Source organism: Strix aluco, chromosome 9, assembly GCF_031877795.1.
Source record: "Strix aluco isolate bStrAlu1 chromosome 9, bStrAlu1.hap1, whole genome shotgun sequence".
Classification (NCBI taxonomy): Eukaryota; Metazoa; Chordata; class Aves; order Strigiformes; family Strigidae; genus Strix; species Strix aluco.
The window spans coordinates 26,663,134-26,689,311 of NC_133939.1; the positions used below are offsets into that span (position 1 = coordinate 26,663,134).

At 42.7% G+C, this 26,178-nt stretch overlaps 1 protein-coding gene across 1 annotated transcript in view; it reads right to left on the reverse strand.

Annotated features, from left to right (window-relative positions):
• LOC141927411 (uncharacterized) overlaps window positions 1-26,178 on the reverse strand; it is a 200,770-nt gene that overhangs the window by 28,565 nt on the left and 146,027 nt on the right. The window contains exons 9-23 of the mRNA XM_074834607.1: window positions 24,804-24,926; window positions 22,055-22,192; window positions 19,853-19,975; window positions 19,153-19,275; window positions 18,037-18,189; window positions 15,347-15,478; window positions 12,954-13,082; window positions 12,489-12,617; window positions 11,524-11,658; window positions 10,378-10,512; window positions 9,805-9,930; window positions 8,579-8,710; window positions 8,050-8,178; window positions 6,283-6,414; window positions 1,879-2,007 (exon numbers count right to left, since the gene is read on the reverse strand). Coding sequence (XP_074690708.1) covers window positions 1,879-2,007; window positions 6,283-6,414; window positions 8,050-8,178; window positions 8,579-8,710; window positions 9,805-9,930; window positions 10,378-10,512; window positions 11,524-11,658; window positions 12,489-12,617; window positions 12,954-13,082; window positions 15,347-15,478; window positions 18,037-18,189; window positions 19,153-19,275; window positions 19,853-19,975; window positions 22,055-22,192; window positions 24,804-24,926 — 1,968 coding nt within the window. The remainder of the gene's footprint in view (window positions 1-1,878; window positions 2,008-6,282; window positions 6,415-8,049; window positions 8,179-8,578; window positions 8,711-9,804; window positions 9,931-10,377; window positions 10,513-11,523; window positions 11,659-12,488; window positions 12,618-12,953; window positions 13,083-15,346; window positions 15,479-18,036; window positions 18,190-19,152; window positions 19,276-19,852; window positions 19,976-22,054; window positions 22,193-24,803; window positions 24,927-26,178) is intronic.

Below are 26,178 nucleotides of genomic sequence, written 5' to 3' on the forward strand. Positions count from 1 at the left end.
GGACTCGTGCAATTTCAGATTGAATCTGGATCCCATACTGCCACGATGCAAAATACCAGAAGCAATGACTGCAGGTTCAAACGCCCTCATTGTGCAGGGGTGACATTAATATTAATTATTACAATTAATCAATATTACATTTTGTAAGGTACTGTCTTTTCCTAGGATTTTGAACTTAAGAAGGCTGCAAAAGTTTTCAACTTTCAACATTTCTGTGATGATGGAAAAGTCCTTCCCAGCCCTAGGATGAAGCATCAGCAGTATGTGAGAAGTCCAAGGCAGCTCAGCTGCGCCAGGTCTCAATCTCTACGTTCTTGTCTGCAAGGCACAGAGCTTGGCCAACGTGGGTGGATTGCCAAGAGGACGGCAAAAAGCACATCCCTGCCAGAAGGAAACCCTGCCAGTCTCCGAGTCACTAAAAACAGAAGTGCTACAGCTCCTCAGAGAAAAGGTGCCAAGAAGGTTCTACCAAGGGCAAACCACCCACATGTTTTCCTCCCTCTTCATCGTTTGGAAGCAGCCAAACTGTTCTGGCTGAAACCTTCTATGTGAGAAGGTAACACAGGTCAGCTCAGAGCAAACACCCTGCCTGCTTGAGAGAAAACATGTAGAAAACAGGGTCTTATGAATAGTAAGTGCTAAATTCTACTCTCCCCTCCACAATCTTCTTTCAGGAATTTAAAAGGATAAAAATGTCCAACATGACTGATTTGGAAGCTGAGACTTGTATTTACTTTTTTTCCAGTAGACGTCACTCAGGCTTCTCCATATTCCTCACACCTACTTTGGCGAAGGATATTTAGCCTCTTTGTCCCCATTTTTATTCCTGCTGGAATGAACAGATTTATACCACAACACAGATAACTGTATAGCTTTTCCAATTATAAAAAAGAAAAAAAGAAAAGATAGACTTATGAAAATGGAGTTAAAGTCAATCATTTTAAAAAGGGACATAGTGAAGATACCATAAGCTATGAGGCACACTTTGCAACAGAACCCTGAGAAGAGTATTTATTTTGTGTAATAATTCCTGGTAAGAATGAGAGGGAAACAACAAGCATATCTGAACTGCAGTCACTAGTAAGGCTGTGGAGCATCTCCCTTCCCATGAGAGGGCAGTAGCTGCCTGTGAGTGCTGCCGCCTCCCTCTATCGCAGCCGTAATGCTACCTTTGCAAACTGGCTGATAAAGCCGCTTTCTAAGCAAAATAATTGTGACTTTGGTTTAATGATCATCATTTGTAGAATCTTCAATCATTTACACTTAAATAACTTTCATAATATCTGACTCACTGTGTGCTGTTTCTGTTGTTCAAGACTGTATTTTTTATGATCTGCACAACGATGCAGCACGACAGCAACCTCCTTAGACGATGCCACAGACTGACTTAATAATGTTTCTGAGAAATCCAGTCCAACCTTTCCAATACTTTACCAAATGTTCAAGTAATAGAAAATGATCTGTTGGATTTATTAAAGTTAAAAGTAGAGTTCTTTTGGGAAGGTGCATGGATCCATTTTTTTCTCTAAACCGTTTCAGAGATGCCGTAGGAACAAGCAAGTGTAAGGCAGGACAAGTATCTTTCTGATCAGTGTTCAAACAGTAGGACTCTGCTTAAAAGGAGAGTCTTCCTAAAGATGTGATACAGCAGGAGTCTTAAGCATGTATCTAATTTTAACCACATTAAAACATAGGCCCAACACTAGGCACCCAGTAAAACGCTTTGCTGAGTTAGGATGGAAGTACACATTTCAGTATCGTCTTCCAATTAAATTCAATGGTTTATTTAGATCATGTGCTGTAAATTGTAAAAACAGCTCTCTGCATAGAAAAACCCATCTGCATAAACCTGAAAGGGACCAGAGGGAGTAGCAGTACCTCTTCCACAAAAGGTCCCCGTCCACCCTGCCGTGCAAGTACAGGCTCCGCTCACGTGGTCACAGGCAGCTCCGTTTTGGCACTGACAGCTGTACTCACAGCTCGGGCCAAAGCTTCCCTCAGGGCATCCTGCAGTGGAGAAATCAAAAACAGATGATAGGTTAATTCTGGAGCAGATCAGGGATCAACAGGGAATTTTTAGATACATGGGAATTCTTACTATTTGCAAAAGAAGAATCGAGGCATAATGGTAATGCCTTATAACCGATGCGATTAAGCGTTCTCCTTGGGGTCCAGGTAAGTTGGGCTGTTTTTATTAAGGTCTATTTAGAAAAACTCTAGGGTGCTGAAAGACTAAATTCTGCAGAGAAAACTACTATCATCTGATAGCTGCAAAGCCTGTGACTTCACAGGTTCTGCTTGATGACACTTTGCACACTGGTCTGGAGTTGCTTACATGCACATCTCCTCTGGGACTTCATCAAGCCAGGAGGGGAAAAGCTCCCAGCTTCCACACCTCCTTTTGAGGCCCTATCCTCTGTTTTCCTGAAAATCCTCCTTCTCCAGAAAGCTGGAGAAAATATGAAATATGGTGGCTTCTTTCAGAAAGCTCCAAGCTGAATGCTGCATACTTTACTTTCAGGCTCTGCTTTGAAAAATACAAGTGAAAACATTACATCTGGGGGACAGATTAGCAATTACATTTCCACAGCAATTAATGTAAGGAGTTTTAAAAGATTTGCATGGTACTCACTATCAGAAGAAAGAAAACAACACTTGAGAATGAAAATAATTTCTTCCAGGATTATAGGAAAATCAATTAAGAATAGAGCCAGTTGCCTAATTCACATTAGATATTTTGGACTGGCTGAACTAGAGATATACTTGGCTAAACACAATATTACAGGGTCTGTACTCATGTTTGAAGGTCTTGTGAACTCCCCTCTAAATGAGTTATGTAGATTATTGCCAGATCTCTTTTAAAAGTGTATGATTTTAGCATTTACATCAACAAAGTGATGTTTAGACAATCTGCAAAGAATCACAGAGAACAGAAAACAACGAGGATTCTCAAGGACAACTCTATGTTTGGAATGAAGGGGTGGGTTTGGTGCTACCTATTTGGTACCGTAGCTGGGCAGTGATCGGAGCCAGCACGAATTTGGTTGCTCCTGCAGCTTAGTGACTCTACCAACTGGAACCCCTGGGTCTCTTATAGAAGCTATAGGTTGGGATGGGAGACAGAAGGATAGAAGTGTACCTTAAGTATTTCTTTGCTTTTAATCATCTGTGTCAGAAAATGGGCCATTGTTTAAATGTGGAGCTGTTTGAATGTATTTTTTGCACTTACAGTTGAAATTCAGTCCCAGGGTTGAATTGGTGAAAAACCCCACTTGCTTCACCTCCTGTTCCCAAAGCTGCAGATCATCGTGCATCATGCCTCCTACACTAGTTTAACAAGTAAATACATAGAAGTGCACTTATGCCTTAAAAGCTTGACCCTGATCAGTGTTTACTTTTCACTTGAAATTTCAGCCAGAGCCCAGAGAATCTATGCAAGGAAAACAGTATTCCAGTGTAGTAATAGGTGTGGGGCTCTCAGCTGAGCTTTTTTCAGACCTGCGGTGTTTAGCCTGGAGCTGAGACTTTCAAGGTGATGGCAATGGGTCAGTACACTTCACAACTGATTTCACAGTCCACATCACAGAGAATCTGCCCCCTGCTCAGAGGCGTAGGCTGCTGCAATGCATGCTGAGATACATCCACCCCAACGGAGAACCTGAGCTGCCTGCAAAGCCACAAAGGGAAAGGGCCCGACCTGCAGCAAGAGCCTAGAGATGCCTTGGGGAGCAGAGGAGCTCTCCAGGGATAGTAAAGATCTCACCTCCAAGGCAGCATAAAATGTTTAGGGAAGAATTATGGTTTTCATAATCCTGCATACACACATATTAAACACAATTAAAGTAGGATAAAAAAGCAGACTGAATAAAACAGAAAACCCATAGGAAGAACATTAGGGGTTGACTGATGTTTTGTTGATGGCAATGGCTTCACTGACAGAAGTGAAGACAACAACGAGCTATTTGGCTACTTTCTGTCTGCAGAGATGCTGTTTTGAGAGAGGTCAGGAGCCAAAGAGAAGTGGAGCTGTGAGCTCTTTCTCTGGGAGCTGGTCTTCCCTACTAACTGTCCTTCCATTCCCTCTGTGCCAACAGCAACAAGAGCTGTAAGATCAATTTTCCAGGGTTTTTGTCTTAGGTCACCATTCCAGATTAATTGTTCTGACATTTCTGTGTGACACAAGCAGTTAATTCTGTCTCTGCCACTGAGACTCTGGTAGCTACATCTGTGCTACTGTAAGGTTGTTAAACTAATAGATAAAATATTTATTTAACAACATCAATATAATCACAGAATCATAGAATGGTTTGGGTTGGAAGAGACCTTAAAGATCATCCAGTACCAACCCCCCTGCCACGGCCAGGGACACCTTCCACTAGCCCAAGTTGCTCAAAGCCCCGTCCAACCTGGCCTTGAACCCTTCCAGGGAGGGGGCAGCCACAGCTTCTCTGGGCAACCTGTACCAGGGCCTCACCACCTTCACAGGGAAGAATTGTTTCCTTATAGCTAAATCTAAATCTCCGCTCTTTCAGTTTAAAGCTGTTATCCCTTGTCCCATCCCATATCCCTACCCTGATAAAGAGTCCCTCCCCATCTTTCCTGTAGCCCCTTTAAGTACTGGAAGGACACTCTAAGGTCTCCCCAGAGTCTTCTCTTCTCCAGGCTCAACAACCCCAACTCTCTCAGCAAGTTGTCGTAAGGGAGGTGCAGCCCCCTGATCATCCTCGTGGTCTCCTCACTCCAACAGGTCCTTCTGATGTTGGTGCCACCAGAGCTGGACACAGCACTGCATGGGTGTCTAATGAGAGCAGAGCAGAGTGGGGGAATCCCCTCCCTTGACCTGCTGTCCACACTATTCTTGATACAGCCCAGGACACAGTTGGCTTTCTGGGCTGTGAGTGCACATTGCTAGCTGATAGTCAGTTTTCCATCCACTAATAGCCCGAAGTCCTTCTCCACAGGCTGCTCTCAATCCACCTATCATCCAGCCTGTATTTGTGGATGGCATTGCCTCAACCCATGCGCAGGACCTTGCACTTGGCCTTGTTGAAATTCATGAGGTTCATGCACAGGCCCACCTCTCCAGCCTGTCCAGGTCTCTCTGGATGGATCCCTTCCCTCCAGCGTGTTGACCGCACCACACAGGTTGGTGCTGTCGGCAAACTTGCTGAGGGTGCCTCGATCCCACTGTCCATGTTGCCAACAAAGATGTTGAACAGCACTGGTCCCAACTCCCACCCCTGAAGAACGCCACTCGTCACTGCTCTCTCCACTTGGACATTGAGCCGTTGACCGCAACTCTTTAAGTGCAACCATCCAGCCAATTCCTTATCCACTGCGTGGTCCATCTGTCAAATCCATGCCTCTCCAATTTAGAGACAAGGATGTTATGTGGGACAGTGTCAAATGCTTTGCACAAGTCCAGGTAGATGACGTTAGTTGCTCCTCCCTTACCCACCAACGCTGTAACCATGTCATAGAATGCCACCAAATTTGTCAGGCACAATTTGCCCTTAGTGAAGCCATGTTGACTTTGATACATAAATAATGATAATGATAATAATAATAGCAACTTAACTATGGACCTTATTGCCATAAGATGAAGAGGATACCAAATGTTTGCATGGAATCAAAAAGGAAATAGGCACATTAATTGGGAAAAAAATCAAGTTGTATTAAATATAGAGATACTGTTTCTGTCTCAAGAAGCTCTTGAGTGACAAATTGATGAAACCTGGGGAAACATATCAGGAATTATCTATATGCCTGTTTTTATCCTCTTAAGGCATCTGCTATTGACCTCTGTTTGAGACAGATTAGTGGAGATCATGGGCCTCTGGTAAGACCATTGCGCATTTTTGTTGTTAATAAACCAAGGACCCTAAATCTTCCTGATTTTGCTTCTGTTATGTACACATGAAGCATTTTGATATGCCTGGCTTTAAAAAAAGATTTATGAAAAAAAGTGTGGACTTAAAACTGGATAAATAAAATCAATATGGAAACTTTCATGCTGCAAGCCAAATATACATCAATCCTATCACTCACACAAGGTCTTAACATTAAAAATAGCTGTTGAATCCAAAACAAGTCTGAAAATAACTTTTCTGGAATCCAAATTAGGGAAACTATCTAACCCTGATGAAACCTGAGAGCGCTGCGACGCGCTGGGCAGACCGGAGGCAGTACAGCCTGGAGGTCTTCCTGGAGGGAATTATCAGGAAAAACAATTTCCGCTGCTCAGTTCTGCAAACTCCCTGTGTTGACAAAGAGGCAACTTACTCCATTCACAGTGTTTCCCAGTGAACCCTGGCTCACAAAAGCAGGAGCCGGTGATCGGATCGCAGCTACTGTCACTGTTATTGCAGACACACGTGTTTTCACAATGCTGTCCCCAATGACCGCTATTGCAGGCTGCAATGTAAAGCAGTATTTGCATTGAGAATCAACCTCAAGCTCGGCTAATAGGTTATTTTACATCTAAATGAGAGAACAGAAAAGATGCAAAATGGCTCCTTAAAATACAGGCGCTCTAGACTAGACTCTCAGCTGCAGCATAGGGCACAAATCAATGGAAATAAATACAATTTTTGCTGATTTATTTCAGCTGAAAGTAGGGGTCCGTAGGCAGATATTATGCCATCCACATAAAACTAATCATTCATAGTCAATCCATATCAATCAATCCGCAGTCACAAATGCATAATTTCATGGAAATAAAATATCAGCTATTGACTCACTTAGCAAAAATCTGCATAACTAGAATAGCTAGTGGGTAAAACAAGACAGATTTGTGAGCATCCTTCAAATTTTCCTCAAAATATGGGGAAACGCAACATGGACACAGACAGAGAAATCTCACAGTCTTTGTTAAAGCAACTTACTGCTTTCATTCTAAAAATCACATAACACTGACACGATTACGACAAGGTACCAGAGCTGAAGCACAGCATTGCCTTCCTTTCTTGTAAGGATAAAGATGAAAGTGCCAATTAGGGCAACAGAAACCTGGTTTTGGAGTTGGGCATCTGTTTCATGGCCAGTCTGCAATAGTTGAAGAGCTGCCTTACTGAGAGAATTCTCTGCAAAACAACTGTTCTTATATCTTTTCCTGAATAGAAATAAAAGCTTTTCTTTGCCATGATCTCTTAATTCTTTAGGCAGCCTAGGGAGTTACGGAAAACTATCTAAATGGCTCCACACATTACCAACTGGTTTGATTTTAAAAATACGCATATGGGTGGAAACTTCAGCTTTTCCCAGAGTTTTCTTCAGTACCAGGTCTGAGAAGCCAGGTCCAAAACTTACTGCTGTCAACACCGGCAATTATTTTAAATGATTTTATGTGTTTAAGGCCAAGTTTAGAAAAAGGTTTGTATTCCGCTGTTTTTTTTGCAAGAGGGATCATAATGAATCAAGCAGAAAAGACATGAAACAGAAAAAGGAAAGAATCAAGCAGGATGGCTTAACATTTATATGGTGCTATCCAAAAAGGGCAAATCTGCACTTTTACACAGCCATCAATATGGAGAGTGATGCTAAAGTCAACAGAAGGATGCCCTGCTCTTCCAGAGAACAGCATTTCTCTCAGCATTTATATTCACAAGTTAAGAAGTGACCTTAAGACACACGACTGTACATGCCACTCACTTGTTGAATAAATCTCCCCTAAACAAAATGAAAAATTGAGAATTAATCTTGAAACTAATCTGCACTGAAAATGAAAAAACAAAACTGTCTGTCAGTCAAGATGTTGACAGGACAGATGGTACTGGGCAAAGGGATCCATAGTGTTGAAATAAGAGCTTATATCAATACTTTGCGCTTCATCAGCCACCTATTTCAATACTTTGAACCTGGATAATTAAGGATTATAACCACCCAGGCTGTGCAAACCCATAAACACACAATTTCAGAAGCAATAAGATTAGCAAAAGTATATTAAAAAACTGTAATAGGCTAAGAACAAACAGAGCTGGTTCTTACATTTGCAGTTACGTCCCTGGGAGATACCATGTGCCCTGTAGAGCGAATATGCATTTGACTTACCATGTTTGCAGTCATGGCCAGTCCAGCCGGGGGGACATGTGCACTCTCCGGTGATATGGTGACACTGAGCACTGCTGCTACAGCTGCATAACAGCAGGCAATTTTGTCCATAGTAACCATCGGGGCAGGCTGAAAACAAGATGAGCAGACTGCAATTTCACCAAGGTAATAACTCGAGCACAGACTGATCTTTTCAAACAAGACAGCAACAGCTCGCCCCCCTAAAACATGCATTAGCTGAAGCCAGAAATCAAAATGGCAGAATGAAAGAAACATGTGTAATTTGTATACTAGGTGTCTGGGGCCGAGTCCTGTAAAGTGGGAATAGCTTGAGTGACTTTGGGGTACTTCTCCTGCACATCAGGATCCATCCATCCTTCTGGTAAATAATGTCAAACCCAACCTGGGGAACTCCTGAAGTTGAATTCCTTTGCCTTGGATAAATGTGTCTAACATAACCAGCATTCACAAAGCAACAAGGCAGAAATCAGACTTTCTTTTCATGGGGAAGGCTGATGTGAGGACTTACCTGCAGAGCAGGATGCCCCGGTGTAGCCAGGGGGACAGTCACAGGCTCCAGTTTCTCTGTTGCACTGGCCCCCGTTGGTGCAGGGCTCACAGGAGAACTGGCAGTCTGGTCCCCACCAGCCTGCCAGGCAATCTAGGAAAAAAAGCACATGAGATGTCCCCAGTGTCATTTTCTGTTTCAAGATAGTTACAGATTTCTGCTGTTACCTTGAAGAATCTAAAAATAATGGTAAAACTAAGCTGGATTGTTATCTCTCCAGACCTACAGCGCCGTCTTTCTGAAAGAGTCAACACTCCTCTGTACTGCAGCACACGAGAATGCATCTAAAGAGAGACACAAAGGCTTTCTTCCGACTTCATCGTGGTGCATCTGTTTATTGGTTTGGTGTCTGATACAGTCAGATATGTCAGGAGTACTTGGACATATCTGAAAAATTAATTATTGTACTCAGCAAAGGAAATCTCCAGAGGACGGTAATCTCCAGACAGATGCAGGAGGGGAAGGCTGCTGTTGTATTTTTCTGGGCTGAGGGGGGGTCAGGATGGTCATACAGTCCAGAGGGACTGGATGTGAGGTGGAGGCCAGGTCCCTGTACAGCTCCACCTCCTTCGTCAGGTTCCTGCTCTGTGGAGCAGTGAGCCACAACCTGGGTCCACGCAGGGCAGACGCTCCTCAGGTTCTCAACAGCCAGAGCTCTGCAAGTGGTAGAGGGGCATCCTGTGGCCCCTTGGTACTTCCGTGTCCCTGAGACTTTTTTCATCCTTTTACTTAATTACCCACAATAATGCTCTCCTGTTTAATTCCTTCCTCTGTTCCAGGTCCTTCACTGGATGGTTCCACAATAACTGTCTTTGGCCAAGGCCCTTCCACAGCTCCTGAGGCACATTGTGTGCATGTCGCAGCACAGTCCCAAGCTCTGATCTGGAACTCAGAGCTGCTGTGGTGCCCTGGTATCTCTACCCAACTTGTATAAACCCAGCCCAGCATACAAATCACTATTATTAATTGGAGCAGAGAGATAGGTCAGGGTAACTGAATCACGCTCCCTCCTTTACAAGTGATCCCATGTGGTTGATGTCATTATGTTCTGCACCAAGGAATGTTCTCCATTCTGCAAATGAAGCATACTGCATTGCAGCAGTTTTGGTGGGAAACAGAATAATTCCACTTCTTATCATGTCTTCCAAAGCAAGACACTCACTACCCTAGTCCAATCTCTAACACACCTTGCTCACATGTAGCACCAGTCTTCCCAGCTGGGCAAATACACTGTCCTGTCTTCGGATCGCATGGTACTTCTCCACAGCTGCATCTCTGCCCACAGTTCACCCCAAAGCTCCCCGGCTGACACACTGGTCAAAAGAAAACCAAAGATATGGTTAGTATAAGGAAGCATTTTGAAGACATTAGGAGGCACTGCCACTAGCAACTTTAAACTGAGCTGTGCTGGTACAAAGCGATCAATGTTAGCACCAGTGTCTCAGTGACTGGTGGTCTGTAATTAACTGCAACAGAGCTGTAGAAAATCTGCGTCTGAAGCTTTAAAAGGAACTATAGCTACCTGGACAAATGTTAGTTTTAGTAACTGGTCTCAGCCTTCTGCCTCGACCTTTGCAAGCAGAGTGACACAGCAGTTGTCAGGCTCCAAATATCAGTTTGGCTTCAGTGGGGAATTGCCAAGTCATATGAACAACAAATGTACCCTTTTATTTGCAACTTCTATATCTAAACCTAAATTTCCTGAGTAAGCTTTCCCATCCAAAGTGCACCTCCCAGGGAAACATGCAGTGAGTACCTACATAAATGGCATTTTTCTCCATGAAAGCCCGGTGGACAAGGATGTTTGCAGATGCCTGTCTCACGATCACACAAAACATCAGTAGAACAGTTGCACCTCAGTCTGCAACCAGCCCCGTAAAAGCCAGGTGGGCACTCTGGAAAAATGCAAGTAGATACAGAACATGTATAAGAAAAAGGAAGAGTTAAGAAAACTGAACAAAAGTCAGAAAATAATTTGGCAGAAACTTGCAGAAAACGTATTATAGTGTATGGTTAAAAGGTGCTGATAACGAAGTGTAAATACTTATTAAACAATTGCATGGACATTTCAAAGAGGTTACTGCTTAAATACAACCCAGAAACAGAGCAGCAGAATACTTAAGGATATATTCAATTACAGCCATTACAGAATTACTCTTCTTATCTGTCTGTACCTTCTGCTGCTCTCTGCCTTGGTGCAAAGCCAGTGCTGGGCGAGGGATGCTCTCCCCCAGAACTGAGCATGTCACCAAGAATGCTAAAGACATTAAATATTGTCACTATTATTCTCCACCAAATCCCCCAGAACTAGTGTCATAAATCCGACACGTTCCTGCCTGCCCAGAGAGGAATCTGAAGGGAGAATCTTTATTGCGTTACTCCATTACTGTCTGGAGAGGGCTACTGAGACATGCAAACATGAATGTGGAATACAATTCTCTTTGAGCTACCCCCAAAAACTACAAAGAATGAGTTGAATTCAAAGACCTGCAAATTTGAAGGAAAGTAGCATTACTGAAACCGTTTACAAATAACCCTGCTGCCATAAAACAGTTTTTACCACTTATTTACTGTCTGTGCAGAAAAATGAAAGAACAAAAGTGAAAACTCCCACAATCTTCATTATTTAGGGCTGTATTAGAATTTGATTTCTAGAGTCCTGTTGTCATTTGATCAGGCTAAAACTCCTGCATTCTTAAGCTGCATTCCCCTCGATGTCCCTGTAAGCCCTGTGATAGCAGACACTCATGGTGTTTGCTGGATGAAAAACCACAGACAAAATAATTAGTAGAATATGAATATATTAGTAGCAGCAGCAGCCGAACAAAGCAGAAGGGAGGAAGAATAAGAAATAATGCTAGGACAAAGGAATAAGCAGACATCAGAAACGTGGCTTTCTATTATACCTTTCTGACACTTTTTGCCATGATAACCAGGCTTGCAGGTGCAAGTCCCATTCCTCGCATTGCATTCCAGCGTGTGCTCTTTCACGCACTGACACTCCTCCGAGCAGCCAGCTCCGAAGGCCCACCTGGGACAGGCTGCAGCCAGATGAAAAGGAATCATTAGCTCTGTAATTATGCATGAGTTATGTGAAATTGCACACTGCTGCAGAATGCAACTGCTGCAAAAAGCAAAACATTCATTTTACTTTCAGCAAATACATCCACTTTCCTATGACAGTGCCTATTAATGTGTGGGTGTGTAAAATATAGTTTACATGATTCCTTTATTAAGTAATTCATTCCATTTCAAGCAATATGGGGTGAATGCAAGAACCAGAAATGTTTCAAAGAAAATTTAGTTAAGTTTCTGAATAAAAAAATATTTGGAAACACTCCAAGAAAAAAGCTTTCATGAAAAAAAACCCCACAACTATTTTTCAATCTTGTATAGAATTTACAAACAAAACGTGTAAGTGCAAAGAAACTTGACCATCTCTTTTGTAACATTTTTGTTTTGATTCTTTTTATTCCCATTTAACATTTTGCCCTCATCCTGCCCCAACCAACCCTGCTTCTCAGCTCCCACTCCAACCATATTGGCAGCCACTAAGTAGCTCCAACCAGGCTTTAACCTCACCAAGAACTCTAACATTAACCTGCCTACCCCCAACCCAATCCTACCACTAGTTCTCACCTTTGTGTATCATTAAATCTCAGTCTTATGGCAAAGATTAATTGCTAGAGAAAAAGATTGATGAAGTTTCTGGGGCTTCCTGGCACATATCAAAAGTTGTGTCCTCCTGCTACTCCCAGCTCATTGCAGAACCCAAAGCTTTGCTCATTTTATACATGATGTGGAATGTTTTTAAGACCATTGCATTGTGCATGTGTTAAATAAACAGATCTGAAAAATTATGGGGACTTACTAAGATGGCAGAAGCGCCCGTAGAGCCCGGGGTCACACAGGCAGGCTCCATAGAGTCTGTGGCAGTAGCCATTGTTGGCACAGTTGCATGGTTTGTTACAGTTCTTCCCAAAGAGTCCTTTTGGGCAACCTTTTGAGTGCACAAACACAACAGCGCATCAGCTCTTAAGTGTTAAAACGTGAACACCAAATCAGCTCTCTTCTTGTTAAGCTACAGAAAAGACCACACTGACTTTGTCGCTGAACTGGGGCTCATCTTTGCAAGGCACTTGTTTTCTCTTACCCTTTGTCTTGCCTATTATTTAAACAAAAACTACGGCAAGGCAAGCCACAGGGTTAGAGTACATCTCACACAATGGAGTCCCTAAGATTTACCACGCACAGTTACATCTAGATAGAAACAAGGGGAAAGAAGTGGTGAGGTTTCAGGCACACACTAGGGCTGGCAGGACAAGGGGAGCCGTACCATCCTCACAGAGCTTGCCGTGCACGCCGGGCGGGCAGCGGCACTGCCCCGTGACAGGGTCGCAGGAGCCTCCGTTCTGGCATTTGCAAATGCTGGCACAGCCTCTGCCATACGTCCCGGGGGAACAAGCTGCAGAGAAAGCAGGGAAGATGAATGGGTCAAGAAATCCTTTCTCTTTGCTAGAAATGAAGAGAAATAAGACTCCAGTCATCCAAACTGAGAAAGAAAAGAGTCCCTTTAGTCAAGCAGGCTCTAAACAAAGTCATATTCTTTTTATATAAGGTAATACACATCCATCTAATATTTACTAGATAATTTTAAAAGGACAGCTGATTTAACCAAGCTTACTTATGTGAAGTAAAATGTGATGTATCCAAATTCTCCCCTGCAAATGCTGCCCTCCACACAATGCATGAGGCTCAAAAAACATTGCCCATAAAGTACAAAGTGTAAAATATCAGAGTACAGTTTTGAATATTTGGAGATAACTATTTTAAACTTCCCCCCCGCCCCAATACTATCATAAAAATAACATTGTGCTTTTTTAACACAGTCTCTTAAATTCCCCAGATGATCAGGGCAGAAATGGATCCACAACAGCACAGGATTTTTTCCTAAAGAATCTAATCGCACCAGCGTAAAACAAACTGTGAAATGAAGCCTTGCTCCACTGTTTGCAGCCTGAGCTAGCTGAGTAAATACAGTTGCTGGAGTCATCTGACTTAACTGACATTTTATCAATGTACATTAAGAAACTTGACATTTCACATCAATTTCCATTTGGCTTCTTTGGTGCATTATTGTGAAAGATGTCTCTGCCCATGGCAGGGGGGGGGGACTAGATGATCATTAAAGGTGCCTTCGAACCCAAACCATTCTGTGATTATTACAGAAATTTAGTTCCAGTTTTCTCAACTGTTTAGCCTACCCTAAACCCATGAACTATGCTGTATATTAACAAAGCGAGAGAAAAGAGTGAAAGCAATTACATACGACTAATTCATACAGATTATATATTGTATTTATCACTGTCAATGCCTACTTCATCAGACTGCAGGTTTGGCTCAATAACACACTCCAATTAAAGTTCTTTAAATTCCAGAGGCGAATTCCACCAGATTACATGCATGGATATCTACTGTAAATATAGACAAAAAAATTTACTATTACCATTTATGAAGTGAACTAAAGAATTTGTGTCCTGGATTGAATTTTTTATAATCTATCCTGAACCACTAGAGCACCATAAATAGAAGTAAGAATATCCTAACTTGATAGCTTGAACTGTCTTGGGAAGACTAGAAATTATCATTTTAATCCTCTTCATTCCTATTCTTGCAGCTGTCCCCAGTGTTTACAAACCAAATCCATGATCAGTCTCCCAGAATAACTACAGGAAGACTTGGTTTCAATCATTTGCTGTTTTTTCTATATTTCTGTCCTTATGGCAATGCCTCCTAAACAATCTTGATGGCGATTAACCTGAAGATTGCTGTCTACCAATGCTAAGTAATAATTCTTCATCATCTATTTGTCTCATCAGTGATAGCACGAGCTTTCTGAGTGTGATGGGCCATCACGCCATACACCATGAAATGTGGGGACCCATCTCAAACACACAGAGGGACTGCTGTGTGAAGTCTCAGACAAGCAACACAAGTTTTGCCGAACTGCAGCTGAAGAGCAGCACATGGTACATCAAGGAACTGCCGCTCTATCTTTCCACTTGGTTTTGAGACATACTTCTGAACCAGAAACATCTTCTGCCAGGAAGCAGGAATAAGAAGAGTAGAAAGCTATTACAAAGGGCACTGGCCAACCTGGCAAGAGAATTCCAAAAAATAAAATTTCCAATATTAAAAATTAACCATCCCAAGAAAATTAAATTAATAATAAAAAGAATGATAAGAAATAAAACAGGCCCAAGTTTACCAACACAAGGAAGGAGAAAAAAAAAAGGCAATGTCTTGGAATGTTATAAAGGAAAAATCAAGTCTACGTCCGCTCAGATTGTCACACCACCTGCCAGAACAGACTTCTCAAAGTCAGCAAGGCAAGTTGTGCAGCAAAGCATGGCAGGCAAACCCTGGCACTTTTCAGCAGCAGAGTGAATGGGAACGAACATCAACACAAATACTTAGGAAGGGGTACGGTTCTGCACTGCATTGAGGGCAGAGACCTTGCTGCTTGAGGGTTTGTATTGCATACCGTAGCATCCCTTACAATTTCTATTTCACATGCCACATTACAATAAGATTTTGATCTACAAGGCAGCTGTGCTCCTTAGAGAGCTTTACAGATTAAAAGTACACCAGGTTATTCCTATTTCCTACCTATCTGCAGTGTCACAGCACTAGGACAAAGTCCCCACCTTTCAAACACACTGTACTCACTTTCATTACAGATAACGCCAGTCCATCCAGGTGAGCAAACACAGCCACTGTGTTCACTGTTACATCTGCCACCATTCAGACAGTCCTCACAGCTCAAGCTACAGTCATTGCCAAAAGTGTTATCAAGGCAAACTGAAATGAAAAGAATACAGAAGGCTTAGTGAGCATCCAGACAAAATGCTTGCACAAGCTCTTACCTATAGTTCCAGATGCACAAGTGGAAAAAGAAACCTACACAACATCAACAATCACAACAACAAATCACAACAACACAAAAAGGGTTAATGTTGTTAGCCTTACAGATATCACTGAGTTGTCCCAAAAGATGGTCCCAAATGGAGATTACCAAATTTTTCTCTTCAAATTTTAGAGTCTGAAAGGAAATCTGGGACTTTAGCTGGAATACTCCTTTAAATGCTGTGATTCCCCATCAAAGAGCACTTAAAACTACTTTTAAAGAGCAAATATTTTGCCTTCGTAAGTGAATTTGCACTAATGTTTAATAATATTATATATAATTAAAAGTGTTTCTTGGGAGAGAATCTCTTCTCCTTGCTAGTCTCTCCTTTTTGTTCTTCTGTTGTAGTAGGTGGATGACTTGCTATTAAAGTGTAGTCCAGTGATATTTTTAACAGCATGGTTTGAGTGTTATTCTGGGAAAACAAAGCATAATACACATCAACACTTCCTTTTTTCTTCATGGATATGAAAAAAGGGTTAGTTTATATGGGAAACCTAATATGAAAAAGCATTCCTCCCTCACCTTCCCCACCCTCCTTTTCCCCTTGCACCCAAATACCAGCACACACATGCACATCCTCCTGTTCTCACTTTGGGGGGTCTATTGAGAAAGGCATAGAACATAAATGTTACTCTCTGCTAAAATATCTCAGTGACATTACGATCCTATCCATGCGGTCAGTTTATTGCCTTCGAGGCTTTATGGCTGTGGCTGGAGGCTTTTTGGAAGGGGATTTTGAACAACACCTGAAAGCGAGCTGGCAGATTATTTCAGCTAACAGTAAGCCAGCAGGCTGGTTGCTTTTCACCAGTAATTTTCTATGTCAGGCCAGATTTCCTCTAGGTCTCAGCACCCAACTGTTCCTTTTCTGAAGCTGAACAAATGGCCAAGCTTTCAGAGACATTCAGAATGCCAGTGCTCCTGCTTGGAACGGGTTATGAATTCATACTTCAGGAGAAGTATTACCATTAAAAACATCATGCTTCTACATTAAAAAGTTATTAAATCTATAGAATATAGTTAATTACTTACACCAGCTTATTGTTTAAAGCTGTATTTTTATAATACAGAGAGCAGCAGAAAAATATGTCTGAAAGTATAAGGAATATATCAACATTTGTGAGGTAAAAGAACTTACTAAACCATTAAAAGCTTAATTCCTCCACCACCTTTTCCTACAAACCCTCACGTGCTGCAAAGCCTCAGCTTCAGAAAAAGTGCAGACGCTCAGCTATGACTGATAATATCCAAAGTTGTGTGGCTAAACATAAATAAAACATGCAAAAACCAGTCAATAAATATTTGATTGTGGTTTCTAGGCCTGATAACTTTGCCTGTGGTTATCTCATTTATCCATTTCCCAATTGGTTATCAGTGTCGTTGAGTCCGGCTGGATGCTATGAGATTTGGGAGGTCTTAACAGTTTTGTTCATAAAAATAAGTTAATTTTTTATTAAAGCCAAGACCAGTTCCTGATTTTTGCCTGTAGGGCACAGTCCTCGGATGAGTAATTAGAGCTCATATAAAAATCACAGGACATACATAACAAAAATAAAAAATCTCATTTCTCCCTGGTGACCCACCAGCATATACTGCACTCATCAGAAAGCAAGCACAGGGTTTCAGCTCATAATACTCTTTAAGTGGTGAAGTTTTCACCTTCAGGTGGAAAAACTGAAGTCATGCAAAGTCCAGGTGGGGTGTAAAGCTGCTTTGCACCCACTCTTGTGACTGTGTGGGCTCATGTGCTCTGTTTACCAGCAGTTGTGCCAAGCCCTTGGCCAGCCTGAGCTCTGAGTGGATGAGTCCATGCTTTTCCCAGAGAACACGCCTGAAGCATCAAAAGGGACCTGAATCTCCAGAGGGTTGTTTTTTCCACAAACAAGAATGCAAATATCTTAAGCAAAAAACCCTCCAATTATTATAAAAGAGCTTGTAAACAGGCACAGATGCCCTCATACCCCCTTTTCCTAGCCCTAGGAGAATGGAAACGTTTCCCAAGGGCCTGTTCTCAGTAGAACAACTTCAGTGGATTTTGTGCATTGCAGTGATCCACACAATCCTTTCACCCCTGGGATGAAGAGAATCTCTCTGTCTGTTGCCTCCAGGGCTTTATACAGATGTCCTGTTTTTCCAAGAAACCTCCCATCCCTTGGCTTGCTGTGCTGCTCACTTTTCCCATGCCCCCCCTCCACATTCCTCCCTGCCACATCCAGGCAGCAGCATCTGTGACCGGGGAGCCTCCCTGTTCCCCAAACGTGTCCCATTTGGGATGGGACATGTGGCAATGCCTCCTCCCTGCTGGTGGGGAGGACAGGCAGAAAGCAGGATTAATGCTCATCCCTCCTCTGCTCCCAGCCAGCCAAGCAGCACTCTCACCCCAAATCCTCTATCTAAGACTACTCCCCCAGTTTGCTGTGAGGGCTAAAAGCGACGCTTGTTCACTCACCGACCCTGTGCACCAGGGTGAGCTCTCCTCGTGGGTGTTCATCCTTGTAGAAGGCACCAAGCGTGTAGCGAAGGAGCTGGGGGGGACCTCTGAACTGCAGCCCCGGAGCCCCAGCGAACCCCGCTGCCTCCTCCGCATCCACCTCTTCCCCACCTAGGGCTGGACACACAGACGTGCCATCAGGACCTGGCCCCGAGTCTTCCTCCCTGACACTTTCCTCTCATTTACATCTTTCTTTTTTTTTTTTTTTTTTATTATGCTGGTAGATTTTCCACCTACAACCCTGTGCAGTCTGCACAGCAGTCACAGCTGATTCATTTTCTCATCTGTATTTAGAAACAGAGTTTCTGCTATCCAAAAAAGAGAAAAGGGTGGGGGAAAAAAAGAAACCTTTCCCTTTCCTTTCTTCTGGAAATAAACTCTGGTCCTGAAGAGTCCAAAAAAAATTAAATGGAGAGTTTAATTTTCCTCTCTTGAAGTTTGAGATTATTTTTAGTTAATGAAGGTCATTACTCTAGCTCATTTTGGAGATGACAAATATAGAGTGAAGCTGGCTGTCCAATTTATTTTCAGAAAAGCTAAAATCTGAGCCTTAAAATGATGGGAAATCAGTTGGCTTTCTTTTTGGAGTTGGTTATAATATCAAACTCTGTCCAAGGTTTAGCAGGTGCTAAACTTGGTTATAAAATTAAGTTGCTAGGCTAAACTCTGTACTGGTTACACTGGCAGAAATCCAGAATCACACCGCTGACTTTAGTGGAAAACTTGTCTTGGTTCAAAGCAGAATCTGGCTACCTTTTTTTCCACAGGATGTTAAACCTCATCAAGTTGTACAAGAAAACTGTCAAAATAATATTTATTTCTAAAACATGAGGTGTAGGTTTTCAAACATGTCCAGGGGATTTAAGTGTTCATCTCCCATTAATCTTTGGCAAACCCATTACTTGAGGATGAACTTGGGATCCACATGTTGCACGTAGCTCTACCCTGGCCACATTCAGAGATGGCTCAGGTTGGGCTCCCCAGATCCCAGGATCTGTGAAAATTTCAGTGAAATTCATATTTTAAATCAGTGGGAAACATTTTAATGGCTTTGGAAATGTAAAAATAACTTACTGATGCAGGACCGTCTGTTAACACCAAGCCTGTAACCCTCCTTACATGCACATTCGTATGACCCCAGAGAATTAACACAGAAATGGTCGCAGTTGCCATTATCAAGATGACATTCATCCACATCTAGAAAAAACAGATATAAATTCTGATTAGGTGCAAGTACCTGTTCTCTGAGAGTGAACTCTGTGCCTGGCTGCATCTGAAAAATTATTCTGTGCATAAGAAAACCTGATTTTCTCAGTATTTTGGGGCTCTCCATCTCTCACTAATACTAGTTGTATTAAAACATTTCAGGGCAACATGGAATAGCTTATTGCACCTATGTTTTTGTCACAAGTGAAAACAGCTGCCTTAAACTGTTAAGCTCAGTTGATCCTTTGGTTATTTTGAGGGCTCTGCTTTCTTGGAAGTAGTCTTTAACACACATCAATATACAGTGTTCATAGAGAGGAAGAAAAGTTCCTCTCTGCTGGCTTGTCTCCCACAGCCCCGCTTCTCCATGCTGGATGCTGGGTTATTACTGTATTCCAGTCTTACAAAGTGGAAATTATACATTTGTAAAACCTTACTAGCAAAGCTGGCATATAGTCACTGGTTGTCTTATTAGGGAAATGCCCACAAAGCCCTGGGATGAGCTTTGACAGCATTTCTTCTTCCCACTGTTGCGGTTAGCTGGACCCACCGGTATGAAAGCACTGACCGTCGCAGGTGCAGCCGTCGGCGTTGGGCTGGAAGCCGGCTTTGCAGGCGCACTCGTAGCCTCCCGCGTAGTTGATGCAGAACTGGGAGCAGCAGGACTCTCCGGTCTCGCACTCGTCCAGCTCTGCAAGGAAGGGGCAGCTCGTTCAGCCCTTGGACACAGTCTGGTCTGCTGTTATGGTTTTGCTCCATTGCTACTGTGCTATTCAGCACGTGCCTTTCTAGGTCCTCCTCTCCCTTCACCCACATGAAACGCTGTCTGAATCCTGACAGCGGTTGTCTTCTACCTTGTCCCACAGCACCCAATACCCTCCATGTCCAGGGACAGCCATCTTTTCTGCAAGTCTTAGCTGCCACGAGGTGATTTACAAAACAGACAACAACTAGGTCTCACCAGCCCAAAAATACCATCTATTTAACAGCAATCTACATTTAACCATTTGGGCTTTTTTATGTTCAATCTTATTCAATGCAAACTACATTGAAACAACGCTCTGATCCAACGCATTTGCTGCACATCAGCAACCTGCTAGGTGCAATTTAGTTTTTGATAACTAATTGCCCATTGTCTTATATTCCCCTGTGTCCATCTGGAAATTGGTATCGTCGACACCGCTGTTCTGGTGATTAGATATGAGAATCGAGCTGTTATCTTTTCACTACAGGCTCTCAGCTGATCTCAGCCCTTGCAGCCTGCTGAGCAGGTCGGTGGCCATTCCAGGGCCACCTTGTCAATGCTGAGTCTGCAAAACGCTTTTGAACGTTACCCAGATGAGCAGCCGCAGATGAGAAAGGTCAGTGTCTCAATTAACCTTGGAAGGAGTACCAACATTATTAGGAAACACCGACAGGAGAAAGAGGAGAAAGAAAATGTAATTAATCAATCGAGGTGAGGAGGTCAGCACGAAAATGATTAATGTGGGTTATTTGAACACGGAGCGCTTTCCAGAAATGTCACAAGGCGAGTTCCTCTGCAGTACGTCAGACGACACCTTGCTCTGGGGTCTTGCAACAGCCCCTTGTCTGTGTAGGAATGCGAAATGTGCATCCAACAAAAAGGAGATTTTTGCTGTTAAGAGCAGCTTTTCATGTCCTCAGCCTTGCCAAACTGTTCCCCTGTGCTCTCACTTCCCAGAGTAACTGCTTCCCTCTGAAATCTCCATCAGCAGGTCACTGAGCAGGGGCACGGGCAGGAGGCTGCTCTGCCTCCTCCAATCTGTGCACAAACAAGACTGTGTAACCCATCCCACCCCTGTGAGGCTCTGGGTCCAAATCTGCCTCCCTGACCTTCTTTTCTTTTCCTTTTTAAGCTCCGGCATCAACTGCCCTTGCAGACCTCAGTGTTTCCCTACTCCCCTGCTCCTTCCTCTCTCCTGCACTTGGCTTTTTTTGTTGCAAGACTCTTGTCTGTAATGCCTCTCACATTCACCAGAGCTCCCGCTTTCTACCTCTCCTCACATCTTACTATACTGCTCTGTGATGCCTGCTCCTTTTTTCCCCCCCTCTTCTTGGCTATTCTTTAAAATTTTAATGGCATAGTGACAGCAAGCCTAAACCAGAATAAGATACAGTTTGCATAGCAAAAGCCTCAAAAAAAAAAAAAAAAAAAAAAAAATCACATCGTAAAATCAATTAAAACATGAAGGAATTTTTAAGCTCTTCTCTTGAAATAAAAACAAATCTAACTCTATTGCTTTCACTTCCTAAGTGAGACTTCTCACAGCCAGAAATGCAATCTCATCACTGAGCAAATCTGATAGAAATACAGCAACTTTCATAACATAAAGTCGAGTTTGCACATGAAGCACTTCAGAACAGCAGTGCTACTGCTCCCAGCCAGAGCCAACCCTCTTCCCAGCCGCCGACTGAGGAAGGGAAGAAAAAAAATTCAGGCAAGTGATGCTTGGGCTGGACAGATATGGCCACAGCAACTGGAGATGCACCAAAGTGTCATCTTCCATTTGGGAGGCAGAACTCCTTCCCCTTGTTAATTAATAATCCCCGCAAACACGCAGAGCAAGGCAAGCTGGAGCAGTGGCTGAGGAAGCGCCAGAGGACGGTATTAATTAAAACTTGTAGAAGAGGGGAAGGCGATGGGAAGGTATTTACTTGAGTGACAGCTCTCCCGCAGGCTGCCCTTGCAGAGAGACCAACCACCCCTCCTCCCTCCTGCTGCGGAGATGCAGCATTGGCCATGAATTACCTGCACACGTTTTGCCATCAAAATCGAGGTGATAGCCATCGTCACAGGAGCAGCGTGGCCCCGCAGTTGTGTGCTCGCAGTGGTGAGAGCAGCCACCATTGCTGTCCTGGCAGCTATCAACAATTTCCATTTCGATGCCTTGTGGAGAAATAAATCAAAAGGATGTTAAAAAGCAAGCATGGGGGAGAGTCACTGGAGAATAAGCCTTCTGTAAAAAAGCATCCATAAGCTGACTGCTGTAGCAGAAAATGTAAACTCAGTTCCCACACACACCCAAGAAGAGCACGTTTTGGAGTCACTGAACTCTGGGTATCTGTCTCCTTGTGTCATAACAGTGGATGCTCTCAACTTTGGTAGTGTGAAGCTGGCTCACTGTTTCAGCAGTCTGCCTGCTACAAAAATGTTACAGGTTTCCTGAGATTTGTGCTCTGTTTGAATGCAATGGCAAGTTCTGCCCTTGCCCCAGAGGAGGAAAGGAACCAGGTGGTCCAGCTCAACCCACACTGCTTGTTTTCCAAAAAGCAGCTTTTAGTTTTGTGTGCGAATGCAAAAGAGTTGCATTCTGAAACATCCACCAAACACAAATGCCTTTAAACTGTCATAGTTTTAAGTCCTGCTGGTGAGCCTGACACCTAACAACAAAGCAAAACAATCAGCAGATTTTGACCCTTGGACATCCTTCAAGGGAGCACGTGGCAGCTCCTCTGCTGAGACTTTGTCCCCCTACAATTAATACTGGGTGGTGGTACGATGCTGTCACCAGCCCCCTTTGCCCTGACAGACCACCCCACCCTCCTGCACTTGGTCGCACTGGACAGTCCTCACAACATTTTGGCCAGGTCCAGTGGAAATGCTCATATAGGAAAGGGAACATCTGGCCACCTCATTCCCACCCAGGTACTTCATTAGACGATTTCTTCAGGATGAAAAGAAACTATAAACTCAGTTATAAAGTTTCTCTTGAAGAATTAACTGGATTGTCTTGTTACAGAGCTATTTAGAGAGGAATCAATTTCCCACACTATGTAGGAGAACTCAGAAACACCCTCCCCTCAAGGAACCACTGTACTTCCAGAAACATCCCATCTCAGCACAATGGCCATCAGATCTGTTACAGAAGGATGGAATTTCCCCACTGCCATGGTTCATGGACACATCTGTGTCAGTGACTCTGATCCTACCCCTTTCTGTGCCCCCAGAGAGCAACCTGCCTGCCGACAAGAAATGCAAGTCTAGCTGGAAGCGGGTATAAATTAGGACAACATATATTGAGGGCTACATCTCATGTATGGTATCATTATTTGCACCAGGGAGAAGAAATCTAGTCTCCTGTCCAGTGTGTTAAACTGGGATTTAGGAAACCAAGCCGATCAAATGCAGAATCTGACTTTAATACATTATCTTCATCATTTACTTTGTCTCAGTTCTTCATCAGTAAAACTGGAATAACAGCTCTTCCCCATGCCACTGGGGAAATGAAAGAATAAACAAAGATTGTAATTTGCTCAAACAGTGGGATAATCCTGATCATAAATATATGCAGGATGTTTTTATTTTTATTGTTTGCTCTGTAATATTGTACATAAGGCACAGAGAATCACCATCCCCTGAGATTTGCTGAACATCAAGAAAAAATATTATCAGAAAATCATGATGAAATTTAAGTGGTCTAAACCACCTTTTTATCCCCATAACAGATCATTTTGTGTCTACATATTAATTGCATTTCCTCTCCCATTGCACTACTCACAGTTCCCCATCACCTATGAAATAATTCTCCAGGATGTCTCTCACATAATTGTTTTTTGTTTTTAATGTATGTTAATGATTTGAAACTGATTTTCATCTTTATTAAGTATTTCTTACACACACACATTCTTAAAGAAAGCATTCATTCTCTGGCATGAAGCACATTTTCCTAAGGAAATTCTGCTGAAAGTTCTTGCACAGTATTATTAGATTGAATGATCTTTGCCCACCTCTTCGCTAAAACAGGTCATGCCTTTGTGTGCATTCCAGTGAGCTTACGTTAGGTCCATAATAACACCAACTCTTCCACATCACCTCCTTTATTAATCTAAATCTGCCCTCAAGGACAGCCCAGGGATCACTGATCAACTAACCACGCTGGGAGTCAGTCCCCTTCTCAAGAAAAGTAACGTTGATTAAGAAACCCTGCTGGCAAGAAGTACGTGAAGGAAGACAACAGGGCTTAGCATCGTTTCAGTTTGGGAAATTTTAGTTGCTCAAGTATTTTTTTCATCCCAAATCTTGCTTTTTTCCTTTTCTTTTTTTTTTTTTTTTTTAAGTATCTACTTAACAGTGTCAATAATCTCAGGAGAAACATAAGTAAATTTAGACAGATAAAAACAAGAGCAGAACATGACATTGGTTTTCTTTAGCATCAGATCCAGCAGATAAAAAGATTGGGAAGAGGAGGGCAGGAATTAATACATTTCATAGAATAGCAATATTTTGGTCACTCTGGAATAGAATTCACCAGACTCTGAAGATAAACCATCAGGGCTATTTGCTCTTTGAAATGCAATAATTAATGTCTGAACAGAGGCTTAGGAACATATCAAACTGCAAAACCAGCAGTAGCAGAAGATGAAGAAAATAGTATTAAGCTTGAGCTTTTGCATACATTTATTTTGCTGGGAGTGCTAATCCAACTGAATTAAAAATGAAGCATAGCAGTTTGCAGATAAGATAGGCTGAAATGCGTAGCTGTAAAAGTGTCACTTACGGTAGCACTGCTTTCCATCAGCCCCCAGCTCGAAGCCAGGATTACAGACACAGGTGAAGGATCCCAGAGTGTTCACACAACGATGAGCACACCTGGCTCTCCCTTCTGCACACTCATCAATGTCTACGAAGCAGAGAGAAAGGCAGAGACATTCATTTGGATATTAAAACAAAAAATAATACTGCTTGACACACACACGGCTGTATTTCCAACTGTCCACTGAAAAGAGCATCTTGATGTTAGTGTACAAATTATAGCATCTGAGGAATCCAGGAATGCTGAAACCACAGCATTATTCTCCAGAATAATCTTTTTTTTCTAAACACTGCTGGCCTTGAACCTCTCAATGTGAGTATTTACAATATCAAACATTATATTCACAACATCAGTCAAAGCAGTTTGTTTATTATTCCTGTAACAAGAGCAGTGGCAAAAGAAAACACATGAAGAACTCAGAAAAAAGTCCTACCTCCCAGTACCCTAGAATTACTACCAGGTCCTCAGTGCCATTATATTTAAATTAATGGAGCTGGAAATAGCAGATTATTTTCTGAATGTCAAATGATTTGGATTAAGTGGTGTCTGAGTTTCAGCAGCTACAGTGGAGACAGATCTTCTCTGTCACATCCCTGAATCCTGTAGCTTCTACAGAAGTCCAGCAGGGAGGCACCTACTTTAATCAGAGGAGTTTCACCCCACCTCTAAGAAAAGAAAAAGGGTGAAGAGCTGTAGGTGGGGAGACTGTTCTTCATCCAGTCCTCTGCCAAGCAGTCTGTTCCTTAGCTTCACACTCGCTAGTCTGTACTTTGGAGTTAAATGTCACTAAAGGCATCCATCTTCCTAAAAACTTAGTGGAAGAGCATGAAAATATTATTAAGGAATAACATTTGGGGAAAAAACAACAACAAAAGCTTACACCAAATACTGCTGGTGTTGAGCACAGCTGCAGAAAACACCAGCCTCCTTGCAAAGACTGTCATTATCTTACACATGGCAAACCCCTAACCGACCTCCTGCTCCCTCTCTTGTTCTGACATTTCACTTGCAAAATACAGATTATTCATCACAATGATCCTGGGTCAGTCTCACACACAGGAGAGAAGAGTCTGGTGTGCAGCCCCTCACCTTCTACCACAGCAAACCACTTTCTAACGGGTTCTTTTTCCTCTATATGTGCTGTAACCACTGCCGTACTCATGGCCCCTTCTACTTGAATACAAGTAGCTTTACAAATGCAATCAGCCTACTTGCAAAAAGAGGCCGCAGGCAGTGCAAACACCACACACTGACTCATGAAAATTTCAGGATAAATGACAGCTTCTCTGAAGCAGCAATGTGAGTAGCTGCTGTTTAGAATAAAATGGGTTATTTCTCC